Here is a 13421-nt window from a genome sequence, read left to right as displayed (position 1 = left end):
GTGCTCTACCTTTTATCCCAGTGGGGAAGGGAAAGGGCAGTCAGGTGTGTGTAGTTGTCTGCACTTGCCTGACTCTGCTGGACCCTTGTGTTGGGACATGTCAGGTAAGCAGTTCTGGTATTAGACCTTTGTCGCTCACGGTGTGAGAAAGTGTTTGTGTTGGAAAGGAGAGTGGGGGGGGGGTAGAGTTTCTAAAAATCCTACTGGACAGGAAGGGGAAAAGGTGTCATAAGGAAGGGAATTCCGCACCTCAACCCTCCGTGTCCCACTTCCACTCCCTGAAGATCTCCCGCCCCCATCCAGGTGTAGGGATGTAACGGTATTACGGTATACCGTTAAAGATACCGTGAACCACTTAATTGAACAATAATAACCGTCACATTGTTTATACCGGTATACCGTTCATACCGTTAAGTGTGATTTTCAATCTGATTTGGAAAGGCTGCAGTAAGCAAGTTCTGCGCAGTCTTGGTCTTGCACTGTTGGATGTGCCGTCTGCCAAGTAGTTTCAGTTGGAGCAGTTTTTAATGCCATTCCATAAACCACAAGTGCCTAACACAAAATCAATATGTTAGCAATAGGAAGAATAAATACAGTGCCAAGAAGGAAAGGGGTTTACTTTTTTTATTTACATTTTTTTTTAAAGCGCTCCACAGCCCCAGGGCATCGAGGCGCTGTTAAAGAAATTGGTTTTGTTTATTTAGTTGCGTAATTGTTTTTGTCTTAGTTGCGTATTTATAACGCGCTTAAACACCCACAGGTTTCTAAGCGCGGACCCAGGGATCGAACCTGTGTTGCTTTGTGTCGTCTTGCTTCCAAGGCACGCACGTTGCCGCTGAGCTATCCTCCCGGGACTTTGGGTTGGCGGCTTTGGGGTTTATATATTTATAATGGATAATGTTTTCTAAACATATGACAATGGCGGATTTCCCTGGTTCTATCATTGAATTTACATATAATAAGTCACACTGCGAAATTTAATAATCTCTGTGGGTATTCCCTGCTGCCATACCAAAAGTTAACATGTCCGTGATTACTGAACACCTTTTGGCCCAGAAGTAAACTAAAGGCTGTAACGTAAAGAGAGTGCGTGTGCGTGTGTATGCGCACAAGCGTATACTACCATCAGACTCCATTGATCTGTGGCATGCAGATTATCAATATGGCAACATGTCCATCTTCACCAGTAGCCAGTGGGGGAGCTAAAAGCCTAAATGACCACTTAAGAAAAGCTATTCAGTTTGCTTTGCCAGTCGCAGCAGGCCCCCCCCCCTCCTCTCCACACATGCGTTTGTGTTTGGTGCAAGCAAGGGGTGGCATTTCAGTGGAAAGTATGTTGAAAAGCCCAATTCTGGCCCTGGGTGCATGGTTTTGTTTGTGATGATAAATCTGACAATTTATGACCTTTTAGAAAATATTTGTTAAGATTAGTTAACTCCACCTGCTATACCGCGATAACCATGATATACCGTCATTTGGCAAGAAGGTTATTGTACCGTCATAAAACTAATACCTTGACACCCCTATCCAGGTGATCCATCCGCACTGGTCCACCCCCAGGAACTGGATCCAATAGCGATGGCCATGTCCTGGCCACCTGGATGACAGATCCCCGGGGACTAGCGGGTGAGACACCTTCAGGTTTCTCACAGGAGCTACTCCTCTCCCATATCCTGGAAGGACAAAGCTGGGCACACACATTGTGTTCAGGGGCGCGGGGGTCTGTTAATTTTACTACAGCCGCAGGACTGGGGTGCTTAATAATAGTCATACTTGTACTGAGCTGCAGCCAGTGGCATAACATTTGGGAGCCCCCCTGCAAGCCCTGCCAAGGGGGCAACCCCACTGCACACTGGGACCCCCCCTCTGGGCATGGGCAGCATGGGCCCCCCTGCACCACGGGGGCCCCTGTTACATTAGTGGCTGCAACAGTTTAAACATTTTGGCAGAGTTTTGAAGGAGGACTTCTCCAACAGTTCTCTTCGTCAAGGAGGATCTTATTTTCTCCTACTGTCTCACAATATTGCTGTTAAATAGTGGAGCAGTATCTCAACAGGCTGCAGACAACCTCATCAAGGGAGAACGATTCCCTGTGATATGGTGTAGTGCTCGGAAGTTGTAGCTGAAACGCAGCCTGTATGTAAAGAACATGGTGATCTGCTAGGTGCCTTGGGCTATTCTGCTCGACTGTTCTGACCCCAATGATGCAGGTCTGTGCTCTCCCTCCATTGCCTAAGGCAAGTGCCTCCTTCACTTTAACAAGCTACAGTAGTATTGTGTGCCACAGCCTGACAACCTGGACCCAGAGTCCCTGTTCTAAGAATATAACAAGATTCTGGCCTCCTCGCTGGACAGTATCGCCCCCATCAAACTTAGATCCAGTAAACCAAAAGCGCACCTCAACAAATGGTACACACCATTCCTTAAAAAATCTAAGGCAGCAAAAAAGAAACTGCGAGGCCATATGGAAAAAAAACCTTCAGTCCCAAACAAACTCAAACTTTCCAAACTTGCTGCACTTTACAAAAAAGAAATCTACCTAGCCAAACGAGCCTCCTTCGACTCCGGCATATCTGAAGCTAAATCTAACACAAAATAACTCTTCACTATCCTTAAAGAAATAAAAACCCCTATAGTACCCGTTGACACTTGCACAAAAGATTAAAACTGGTTCTCTGAAATTCAGAACGCCTTAGCGCATAAGATCGTGACTCTTCAAAGCAAAATCTCCAGCAAAAGAGTCTCCCTGAACGACACCCTCCAAACTAAAACTCCAGACAAGCCCATGCCTACAGATCTGACCCGTTTCCAGTTCTCCAAAGTGAACACATTTGAAGTTGAAAAAATGATCCTGTCTTTGAAACCCTCTGACTGCCAAGGAGATCTGTGCCCTGCACAGCTCATTAAAGACGCAGCCCGTGACCTCTCCCCTTTCATCACAAAATTGATTAATGCCTCCTTCACCACTGGTTCCATCCCCATCAACGTAAAACAATCCTGGGTACTTCCTTACTGAAAAACCCCTCACTCGACCCAGCCATACCCACCAACTACCGACCCATAACAACTGTTCACTTCTTACTAAAAAAATTTGTATAATGTTGCCTATTTACAAATACAGAAGCACCTAGAGGAACATAACCTTCTAGGATCCAGACAATCTGGGTTCCGTCCCCAACACGGGACCGAAACCGCACTCATTGACTTGAAAGCGCAGATCAACACACTTAGAAATGATGGTCAGGCTGCCCTACTCCTCCTCCTTGACTTATCTGCAGCATTTGATTTGGTTGATCATTCTGTCCTATGCTCACACCTCCACACCTCAGCTCACTTCTCCCCCAAAGCCATCACGTGGATCAGATCCTTCCTTAACGGTAGAACCATGAGGGTCTTCTCTCCTACAGCGGCAGCTGACCCCATACCCATCACCTGCGGTGTACCTCAGGGCTCCTGTGTCTACCTCAGGGCTCCTGTGTCTCCCCCACACTCTACAACATATTGAACAAGCCCCTTTTCGATGATTTGGATCATCTCGGCATCACCTACACTAACTACGCAGATGATACCCAGATCCTCCTTCCGCTTTCTGGAGATTATGGAAAGGATTTGGCCTTGCTAAATAGGGTGTATATCATCATCCAGGCATGGATGGCCAAGCATGGACTATGCCTGAATGATGATAAAAGACAACCTCTCATCCTAGGTACCACTTTCAGCCTAAAGAAACTTGGCCCGCTCTACAATTCCTTCATGATTGACGTAAACAACATCAAAGTCGGTCAGGAGGACAAAACACTGGGGTTCTACCTGGATACCAGCTTCTCCAAAAAACAAGTGAGCTCCCTTGCAACTTCCATGGCCTATATGTGTAAATTAATCCGCGCAGCCAACCCTTTCTTGTCAGACTTTAGCTGCCTGACACTTGCCAGAGCCCTCATATTGTCTCGCCTCGATTACTGCAATGCGCTTTACCTGGGATCCTCCAAGGCCACCACAACAAAATTGCAAACCCTCCAGAATAACGCTCAGAGCTGCTCTGGGTATTTCCAGAAGAGAACATATCACAAAACTCAGCCAACAAAACAAATGGCTCTCCACCAAAGATAAAATTCTCTTAAAAACAGCATCACTCACCCACAAGTCTCTTAATAATGCTGCACCAACTTACCTGATTAACAGATTCCACAGACATGCTCCCTTAAGACCCGCCAGAACAGCTTATAAAGATTGCTTAGTTGTTCCCCACTACAAACGCGCCTCGATAGGGGGCAACAGCTTTCAGGTAAAAGTAGCCACATTATGGAACTCTCTGCCTCCTAACCTCAGAGTGGACCTCCCCTATCAGAATTTCCGCTCCAAGGTAATCTCTTGGCTGAAATTGGCGACCCATTAAGACAACGCAGTGCCCAACACAACCCGCACACCTTGCTAACTCATGTGCCTCCTGCCTATATGTATATAACAGCCTGCTTACTTCACTGTTGCCATGTATATAATATTGATGTACCTACTCTTGTATTGTTTATTTTCCCTATGTACTGTAACTAAGCTTCGAAAATTCTTGTAAAAGCTACGCCTCGATGCCCCGGGTACGTTTGCGCATTATAAATAATAAACAAACAAACACAGTAACAGAATGGGCTTGTAGTGCAAGGATCTGCCACACGAGTACACTCGCAGCAGCCTCCGACAGAGTTTAGTTTAGTTTCGTTTAGTTTAATATTTGTAGTGCGCACCAGACCCAGGGGTTATTAGGGCGCAGAAAGGCAAAAAGAATATTCTCAGCTTGGTTACATTGCTGTACATTAATATACAATAAAGAAGATACAGGAAATAAAATAGGAGGGCTTAATATACAATGAGGAATATACATTCGCTTACGGAGGGACATATTACAGTTGATAATATAATATGTACAGAGAGAGCGGGTCATATGTACAGGGTGGAGTGTTAATTTATCACGTGTAATCAGGGCTAGGTAATGTGCTGTGAGTTAGCTGGGGAGAGGCATGGTGTATTTGGAAAGGTAGATGTCATTTTCCTTGATCCACTGGATGTATTTACGCCTGAAGAGTAGATAAGGTTGGGTGGCTCTTAAGGAAGAGGGGAGGAAGTTCCAGTGTTGTGCAGCTTGTACTTGAAAGCTGGTGCCCTTTCGGTTTTAGAGCGTTTGTATCTGGGCACTGCGAGGGTGTTGGAATTGGATGTTCTTGTGAGTCGGTTAGAGGAGTATCTGATGAGTCTGCCGGTGAGGTAGCGTGGAGCGGCGTTATTGAGGCATTTGTGGGCGAGTGATGCAACTTTTAAAGCAATTTTGTCTTTGGTTGAAAGCCAGTTGTGAGCTCTTCTTAAGTTGGATATATACTCTTTTTTTGGAAAGCTCAATGCTGCTCTGAGTGCGTTATTTTGTAGGATCTGAATCTTGTTCATGAAGTATTTATTGACTCCTAGGTAGAGGGCCTTACAATAATCTAACTTAGATAAAATAAGGGCTCTGGCAAGGATCATACAACTGTTGGAGGAGATGAAGGGTTTAGCTGCTCGGATTAGTCTGCACATGTAGGAGGTAGAAGAGGCCAGAGAGCTAACTGTTTTTTGAAGGAGAGGGTGGAATCCAAGTAGAAGACTAACCTTTTTACTTCCTTGGCTACCTCGATGGAGTTTCCGTCGAGGAGAAGCTGGTGTAAGTGTGGCCTACCTTGTTAATGTTAGGGGTAGTGCCAAGGATGATAAGCTCAGTCTCGTCATCATTCAGGCATAGACCATGTGAGGCCATCCATGCCTGAATGATGAGGAACACCCTATTCACCAAGGCCAAATCCTTGTCGTAATCTCCCACCAACGGTATGAGGATCTGGATATCATCTGCATAATTAGTGTAAGTGATACCCAGGCCGTCGAGATCGTCGAAAAGGAGCTTCGTGAAGATGTTGTACAGGGTGGGAGAGACACAGGATCCCTGAGGCACGCCACAGGTAATAGAAATGGGGTCAGCCACTGCAGATGTGGAGAAGACGCGCATGGTTCTGCTGCTGAGGAATGATTGTATCCAGCTAATGGCTTCCTGTATGAAGTGGGCTGCAGTGTTTAGGTGAGTGCAAAGAATGGAATGATCCACTAAATCAAATGCCACTGATAGGTCGAGGAGGAGAAGCAGGGCTGTTTTGCCATTGTCTCTAAGGGTGTCAATTTGTGCCTTGAGGTCAAAAAGGGCTGTCTCTGTTCCATGTAGGGGCCTGAAGCCGGATTGGCGGACTCCCAGGAGGTGGTTTTGTTCCAGGTATTGCTGTATTTGAAGTAAGCTACCTTGTCTAAAATTTTGAGTAGGAAGGGGACGGTAGTGATGGGTCTGTAGTTATTGGGTATGGAGGTGTCCAGAGTTTGTTTGGGTAGTGGGAGAACCCAAGACTCTGAGGTTGTTAGGGATGACACTTTTGGAAAAGGATGAGTTAATGAGTTTGGTAATGAATGGCGAGAGGTCTCTGGCTGCAACTTGTATAATCTGCGCAGGGCATGGATCACCCTGGCAGTTAGAAGGTTTCAGGGAGAGAATTACCTTTTCAACCTCGAGGATAGTTACTTTGGAGAAGCTGAAGTGGTGGATGTGTTTGGGTGGTGGCTCAGAGGTAGGGCGGATAGTGGTGCTACTAGGAATATTTTCTTTTTTGTTGCTATATTAGCTCGTAGGGTAGCCCATTTGTTTAAGAGAGCGTTTTGTACACTGGTGCACCAACTTTTGTCTTTCAGACAGGTATCAGGGATGGGGATGGGCGTTTCCAGTTCTTTGAGGATGGTAAACAGTTCTTTAGTACTGGAGTTGGAATGGCGCTATTCTTAGGTTATATGAGTCTTGTTTAGCCAGAATTATTTCTTTCCTGTAGTTGGTGGAAATTTTGATGAGGTTATTTTAGTTGGACTCTGTAGGGGAGTTAGAGTTTCCAAGTTCATTCACTTTTACGTTTCTCTAATATGAAGGATTTGAGGTGTGGCGTGAACCAGGTGTTCAGGTGTTTTTTAGGTTTACTTTTCCTAACTTTCAGTGGGGCGATAGAGTCTAGTGCAGAAGTCATTTTGTTGTATTCATCGACTAGGGTGAGGGGGGGTCCATCAGGTCGGGGAGAGAGTTGAGGGTGGGGAGGATGAGTGGTATGAGCTTTACAGCTGTGATGTTTTTTTCATTTCTGGTGGATATCGATGGGGCTAGAGGGTTAATATGGACGGTGGTTGTGAGGGCCCCAAGATGGAAGATGATGAGGTGGTGGTCTGACCAAGTCTGGGGAGAGATGTCGGTAATAAAGGCTTGCAGCGCAAGCTCACTCTCCAAACCAGCTTCCAGCGAGTGCATGCTGGAGCAAACTAGTTTACAAAGAAAAACAGCAGATCATGTAGTAGAGAGCGCAAAGCATTTCAAGACAAATGAGGTGTGTGTGCGTGCGTGCGTGCAAGAAGAAAACTGCAGCCGGGACGCGCTGCCGAGCATCCATTAAACTACCACAAAAACAATGCCCTAACAAAATGAATAGCAGCACACAGTCCGTGCCAATGGCTTATGATGTTACAGCCTCACACAGTTAAGTTTGACGATGTATCCATTCAGCAAAGGTTAAACATATGAGAGTTAAGTAAAAGGACTTTTCTTCCCTGAGCAGTAAAGATAGAGGACATGTCCTCGTACAATAGTCCATGCTGGAATAGGTGTTTTGATGAATTTGTAATAAAAAAAGATTAAACTATAGTCGAGCAAAAGAATTCTAAATAGACAAAACGGCTTACAAGTGAGCAGGGCACGATCCTATTGGACGGAGGACAGAAAGTGAGTGGGGATATTTATATTAATGTGACTGAATAATGCAAAGAAGAAAGCTAGGCCTATATCCCCACGATTTAGTTGGGAAAAGGAGCATTAAGCCCATATATCTTTGAGATTGGAGAATAAGAAGTGGCTGGGCGCCATATCTCTGAATAATACAGAGCAAGAAACATGCTGGGCTCTATAGCCCAGAAACTGTACATGGAATAGGGAAACTGATTTAGACCAGTACCCAAACGCTTCATAGTTTAACCAAATCAGATACCTTTCACCTAGTTTGTTTCCAAGACAAGAACACCCGGTTTAGTTTTAGATAAACACCTAGTAACCCCCAAAGATGTTTATAGTCAGGACTGCTTTACGCCAACTACCTCTGGCCTATGACAAAGTAAAAAAAAAAAATCACTAGTGCCATGCGATTTGTCAGTCCGCCACACTGAAATAAACCCTATCCAGCTGCCACCAGCGCTATTAAGCTAGGGGTTTCTATACTACACCTTTGACAATCACCGGGACTCGGACCAAAGCCACTGAGGAGTACATTCTCGAAGGAAGACTACAGGTCAGCCGTTGATCTTGCTCTTAAATCCGCAAACAGCAGCAAAGTACTGCTGAGCTCCATACAACTCACTTCCTAACACCAGAGGGAACATCGCCATTGCTCCCTTCACTTGAGTCTGCAGGACCAACAGACTTGCTTACACCTCCTGGAATCTTTTTTACCTGAAAAGCATCTACTGAGCCTTGAAGGGTTCATCTTCCGACAGAAGCAGCTCTGTGGAGAGAATTTGTAGTGGGTAGGATCCACAACTGCTCAAGACATCTACATGATCTTCCGAGACTACGAGGAATCGCTGGTGTACCTGTTGGCAAATGACTGATCCACCACTATACATCTTGTCCCCAGCACCTGCTCTCCAGACCACAGCGTTAGCATCACCATACTCAACCTCAACCATGGCTGTAGAGTGGGGCCTCCCATTGTCTGGGTTTACAGTAGGTAAACCCAGCACCATAACTGCTGAACAACAGTTTATTACAGTTCCTGTGGCTTATGACAAGGAGGCATTCCCGCTAACCTTTGGCACAGAGTAACATTGAGCGCAAGCAGTGTCCAATTGTGACTTCTGTAGACTTTTGTGACAGCTTTGTCTTCCGTCATACCCATGGATCTTTCCTCTGGACTTTACATTGCTGGTTGAAATTGGGGCTTGCCTGTGTTCTGAAAAACCCACATATAACATTGTATTTTGGACTCAAAACTGAAACTTTAAACATAACGACCTGAGTTGTTGCTTATACTGCACACATCACAATTGGAATGGTCTTAAAGTGTTGACCCAGCCCAAGGTGGCAGCCAAACAGCTGTCAGTGGGATGAAAAGGAAAGGGCATCAAAGAAAGCGAAAAAGGGGAAGAGTAGGAAAGTTCAGGGAGACAAAAACAGACTGATCACAACTTGTAGTGAAATCAAATCACCAGTGTGAGTGATGGTGCTTGTTGGAATGTTAGGTATAGTTGTTGGTGTTTGGACCACAACAAAACAATCTAGGGAAGAGACAGGATAGTTCCTTATTGGCAAGTAGTACTTTCACGGAGGCAATTACTAGACTGGTAGTAATATTATGTTAAATTATGTTGTGGATGTACGATAGCCCTGAGATTTGTTCAAGAGTAAATAGAAGTTGTGGGGATACTAACCAGATAATCATATTGGATTCCTTCCTGAAGACAGCTGGAAGGAGTTATCATAAAGCAGAACCCACTGACGGGAGTGTCACAACAAAGAAGTGACTGTGCAAAATAGCGCTGGGCGACATAGATTGAGAGTGACAAAATCTCTCCCACATGGCCTGGAAAGAAGAGAATTAGCATTGCCCTTTTGTTTAGTGAATCTGTTTATGAGCCACTGGAATGCAGCATATAAAACAAAGTAGAGGTAAGGCTGTAACACATGGCAGACTAGATCAAGCAAAGGAGATCGTTGCATTAAAGATGGCACACTAAGAAGGGGTAGTTGTCCATTACAAGGCATACATGCAGAGGCTCCACACCACAAAATATCACCTATATGTGTCACACTGCATGTTATTCCCCTGCATAAATCCAATATAACACATTTATGGAGATATACTGTGTGCACATTCCCAATTGTGTGTTATGCTATGTCACACTGTACATGTTTACCAGCCAGCTACCCATTGTAGCCTTTGACTGAACCAACAGATGTACCCCCTGGGAGTATTTGGCACCCAAGGAGAATCCCTGCAGCCTAGGTGTGGGGCATTCTTTCTTTGCCCTCCACATACGGATTATGAAAATCCTCTTGATATACATTGGTCATTCACATTCTTAAGATTAATGGAAATGGTAAGGTTAAAGGGGCAGCTTTGAAAATCTTAGAAGAGTTAACTTTTCATTCAAGTAAAACCTATAATTTCAGTTCACTTGCATACAAATAAGGCTTGCACCTTACATTACTGTGGGAAAATTGGCACATTTCAACCTCATCAGAAAGCGCTTATGCGGGTACACCTTTAATAAAAGCAAAATTGAAAAATTAAATAACGATTTCAAAATGATCTGTATGGTAGGTATATAGGACTAGATAGCTGAAATCAATTCTAATGCTACTGTTTTCAATGATTACAGTAAAATCTAATTTTCAAATATTTGGTAAAAAATACAGTATAGTGAAACGTCATACCTTTGGATCATCTCCAAACTGCCCAAACTGCACATCTGTTAGTAAACTACGAGCAGTTTTAATGATGTCCTTACATTTTTTTGGCGTTTCTTCAACTTTTCCTGCCAGAAAAAGGCAGCAAGCACCGGTCACCTAAAATGGAAGAACAATGTTCAAAATGTATATTTGTGAGATGCTTCAGAAACATCAACTGAATAGTTTTATACACTGAATTGTAAAGTGCAACATGGTACAAATGGTCTACCCAATAGACAAACATACAGTAAGTGAAATGTAATACCTTGGAATCTTAGACACTAAAATATATTGTTTACAGTGCCAGCGTGTTAAACTGATTTTAAAACATGCAGTTGTTTGCTATGTACTGGTGGACCAGGCTTGCACTATCACTACACCATAACAACAAAATGACTGACCTTTAGTAATCTGATTTCTGACTGATTGCCCTTCCTTCAAAATATTTCTCATCTTATACAAAAAAAGCTCCCAGCTTTTCAACCAACAAGAGGTGCCCGTTAGCTTGCCGTCATAATCACTGATTACTCTAGATATTGCAACATCAAGGGGAAGTCCTGTATGAAGATGCTATGACCTCAGTTCTACTGCTTTTATGTGCACTTAGAAGCTTAAGAACTGCAGAACCGCCATAGGTTACAAGCATTTCTTGTGAGTAGTAGTGAACGTTGCCCTCACACACAAAGCCAGAGCTCACCTTGCACCAGCTTACCTTTCCAATAGATTCCTGCCACATACCTCCTCTAGGCCACTAAGATCAGCGCCAAGCCAACACTATGTCCATTCCTAGATTCAGGCTTCAGAACTCGGGGGGCTCCAGCTTTCCTGTCCAGGCGGCTAAGCTCTGGAACACATTCCCAACCTCTATTAGATCGGAACCGTCCTTCCACCTTTCCAAAGTAAAGCCAAACTTTGGCTGCACGACCTCGACAGCTAGTCGCCCCTTCACATCCCAGTAGTATGGCCGCGGCTATACCCTCATTATTGTGTTCTGCATACTCTGTTGTAACTGGATTTCTGTGTAACTGCATTTTGCCTGTAACTGGATTGTTTAAGAGGTTTTTGCTGTAAGTTATGCGCACAGTTGCCCCTGGGCTGGTAGCGCTTTATAAATAAACAAAATACAAATACAAAATACAAACGGTGTCAAAGCAAAGTGGTGTCCAGAGTCCAAACAATCTCAGGTACAAATGTGGTTAACACAAATATCTCCTCTCCTGGGTCAAACACAAAACAAAGTGTCAAGTCAGTGTCTTGTAAACAGTACCACCAGTTCAAGGATCTCCTTATAAAGTTCACAAGGTTTCTGACTAAATCTCCTTAACACACAGTCCCTGGGGTTCGCTCTTATGCTCCACCAGTTTGCCTCTTGTTCATGGTGGGATACAACCACATTCTTGTACGTCCCATAGATGTTGCTTTTCTCAGATATAACAATTTTTGCTTTCACTTGACAGGGACCCTGCTGGGCTGCCCTAGTTTTTACAGACAAGCTGAAGAGGGCCTCATCAGCTCCTTTTTCTAAGGCCCACATTTCTTGCCTCTTCATAACCGCTCGGCTGCTCCTTATTCTGAACGCCACACCAGACCTCCCTCCCACTGAGTTTAGCCCTTTCTGATCAGGTTATCACTCCTACCCCCTGCCTTGAGCTAAGCCCTACAGATATTCTTCCTCCTACCACCCAACGGTGACTTGTATCCCTCCCCTAGCTACGGCCTTCTCGGTTCTGCCCCATCTCTCTGCACTCCTCCTGCCGCTGCAATCAAAAAAGGTCCCAATTCCTGCCACAACCTTCTATAAACGCGCACACACCCCTCCCCCTTTTTGGGACTTCTCAATATTATATTGCAGTGATTCATAGAATAAAGTGCTTTGCGCATTTACTCTACAGTTCATAATACACATAATGCAATAACAGGTGCACTGTTGAATACACAATACATATAGCAGTTACTTATTTATATGTGAGAGATGGAGCGTGAAACAAATGCCACTAAAATATAACAGCACATTTACAAATTCTTCATTACAAGCCTCCTTCCAGCCTTGAGAAATGGATCGTCCACCCCCACCCACGTCTCCCTTTGCCTAAAGCCATGTTTAATTTCGAACCAACAAAAAAGCCAAGCTATCCATATACCTTTTTTTTTAGGTCTGGCTAGAGAGGTCTGGGCTCTCAGACAAGACAGGTATTTTTTGCCTTAACAGTGGCATTTTTTGTTTTAAAGCAAGTCATTTGGATCTAGAATAAGACCAACCAATCCACTATTTGCAAACGTGCTAGATATTTTCTAATGATTAAAATGTCTAGTATAGTTTGTAACACAGTGACTTTAGTGAGGTAGATATTTTGAGATATACAGACATGATTATTGGCGGATACAAAACATTGCAAATGTATCATAGATATACAACAAGCAATGCTCTGCATTAGAGGAAGGGGTTTATACAAACTACTTTCTTTTGCAACTAAGATTGATGTTTCTACACAATAAGCCAACAGCAGTAACCTGTTGAAACTCTTACTAACGTTTTTAGGCGGTGGAACTGGAGGTCTTTCAAACCTTTCTACCTCATGACGTGTGCAATTCAAATTTCATTTAAAACCCTTGGTAGCAAACGACAACCATGTTTTCGAGTCAAACAGATCTGTCCCTGCTTTCAAGAAATGTATAAGCATTCATTCTATTGCATAGGTTCTTATGAAATCGAAAAATTGTGAATGAAAGAAAGCCATTAAAATACTATTGTTGAAATGGGCAAAAAAAGGGAAAACTGAGTTGAACAAGGTAATTTGAGACACATTTCATAGCAGGTCTTTATTTTCTAAATAAAAAGTGGTAAAAAAGAAATAAGGTGTTGTTCATTTGGCAGTAAAGCATTGCT

General features: G+C 43.9%; 1 protein-coding gene across 2 annotated transcripts in view; it reads right to left on the bottom strand.

Moving 5' to 3' along the window:
• Positions 1–13421, bottom strand: part of CCNK (cyclin K) — an 879634-nt gene that overhangs the window by 700905 nt on the left and 165308 nt on the right. For both annotated transcript variants that reach the window (XM_069637425.1, XM_069637424.1), the window contains exon 4: positions 10520–10651. In XM_069637425.1, the coding sequence (XP_069493526.1) occupies positions 10520–10651 (132 nt within the window). The remainder of the gene's footprint in view (positions 1–10519; positions 10652–13421) is intronic.

The sequence above is a fragment of the Ambystoma mexicanum genome, chromosome 14 (genome assembly GCF_040938575.1).
Source record: "Ambystoma mexicanum isolate Mex_15411 chromosome 14, UKY_AmexF1_1, whole genome shotgun sequence".
Classification (NCBI taxonomy): domain Eukaryota; kingdom Metazoa; phylum Chordata; class Amphibia; order Caudata; family Ambystomatidae; genus Ambystoma; species Ambystoma mexicanum.
This window is presented reverse-complemented; position numbering and strand designations above follow the sequence as displayed.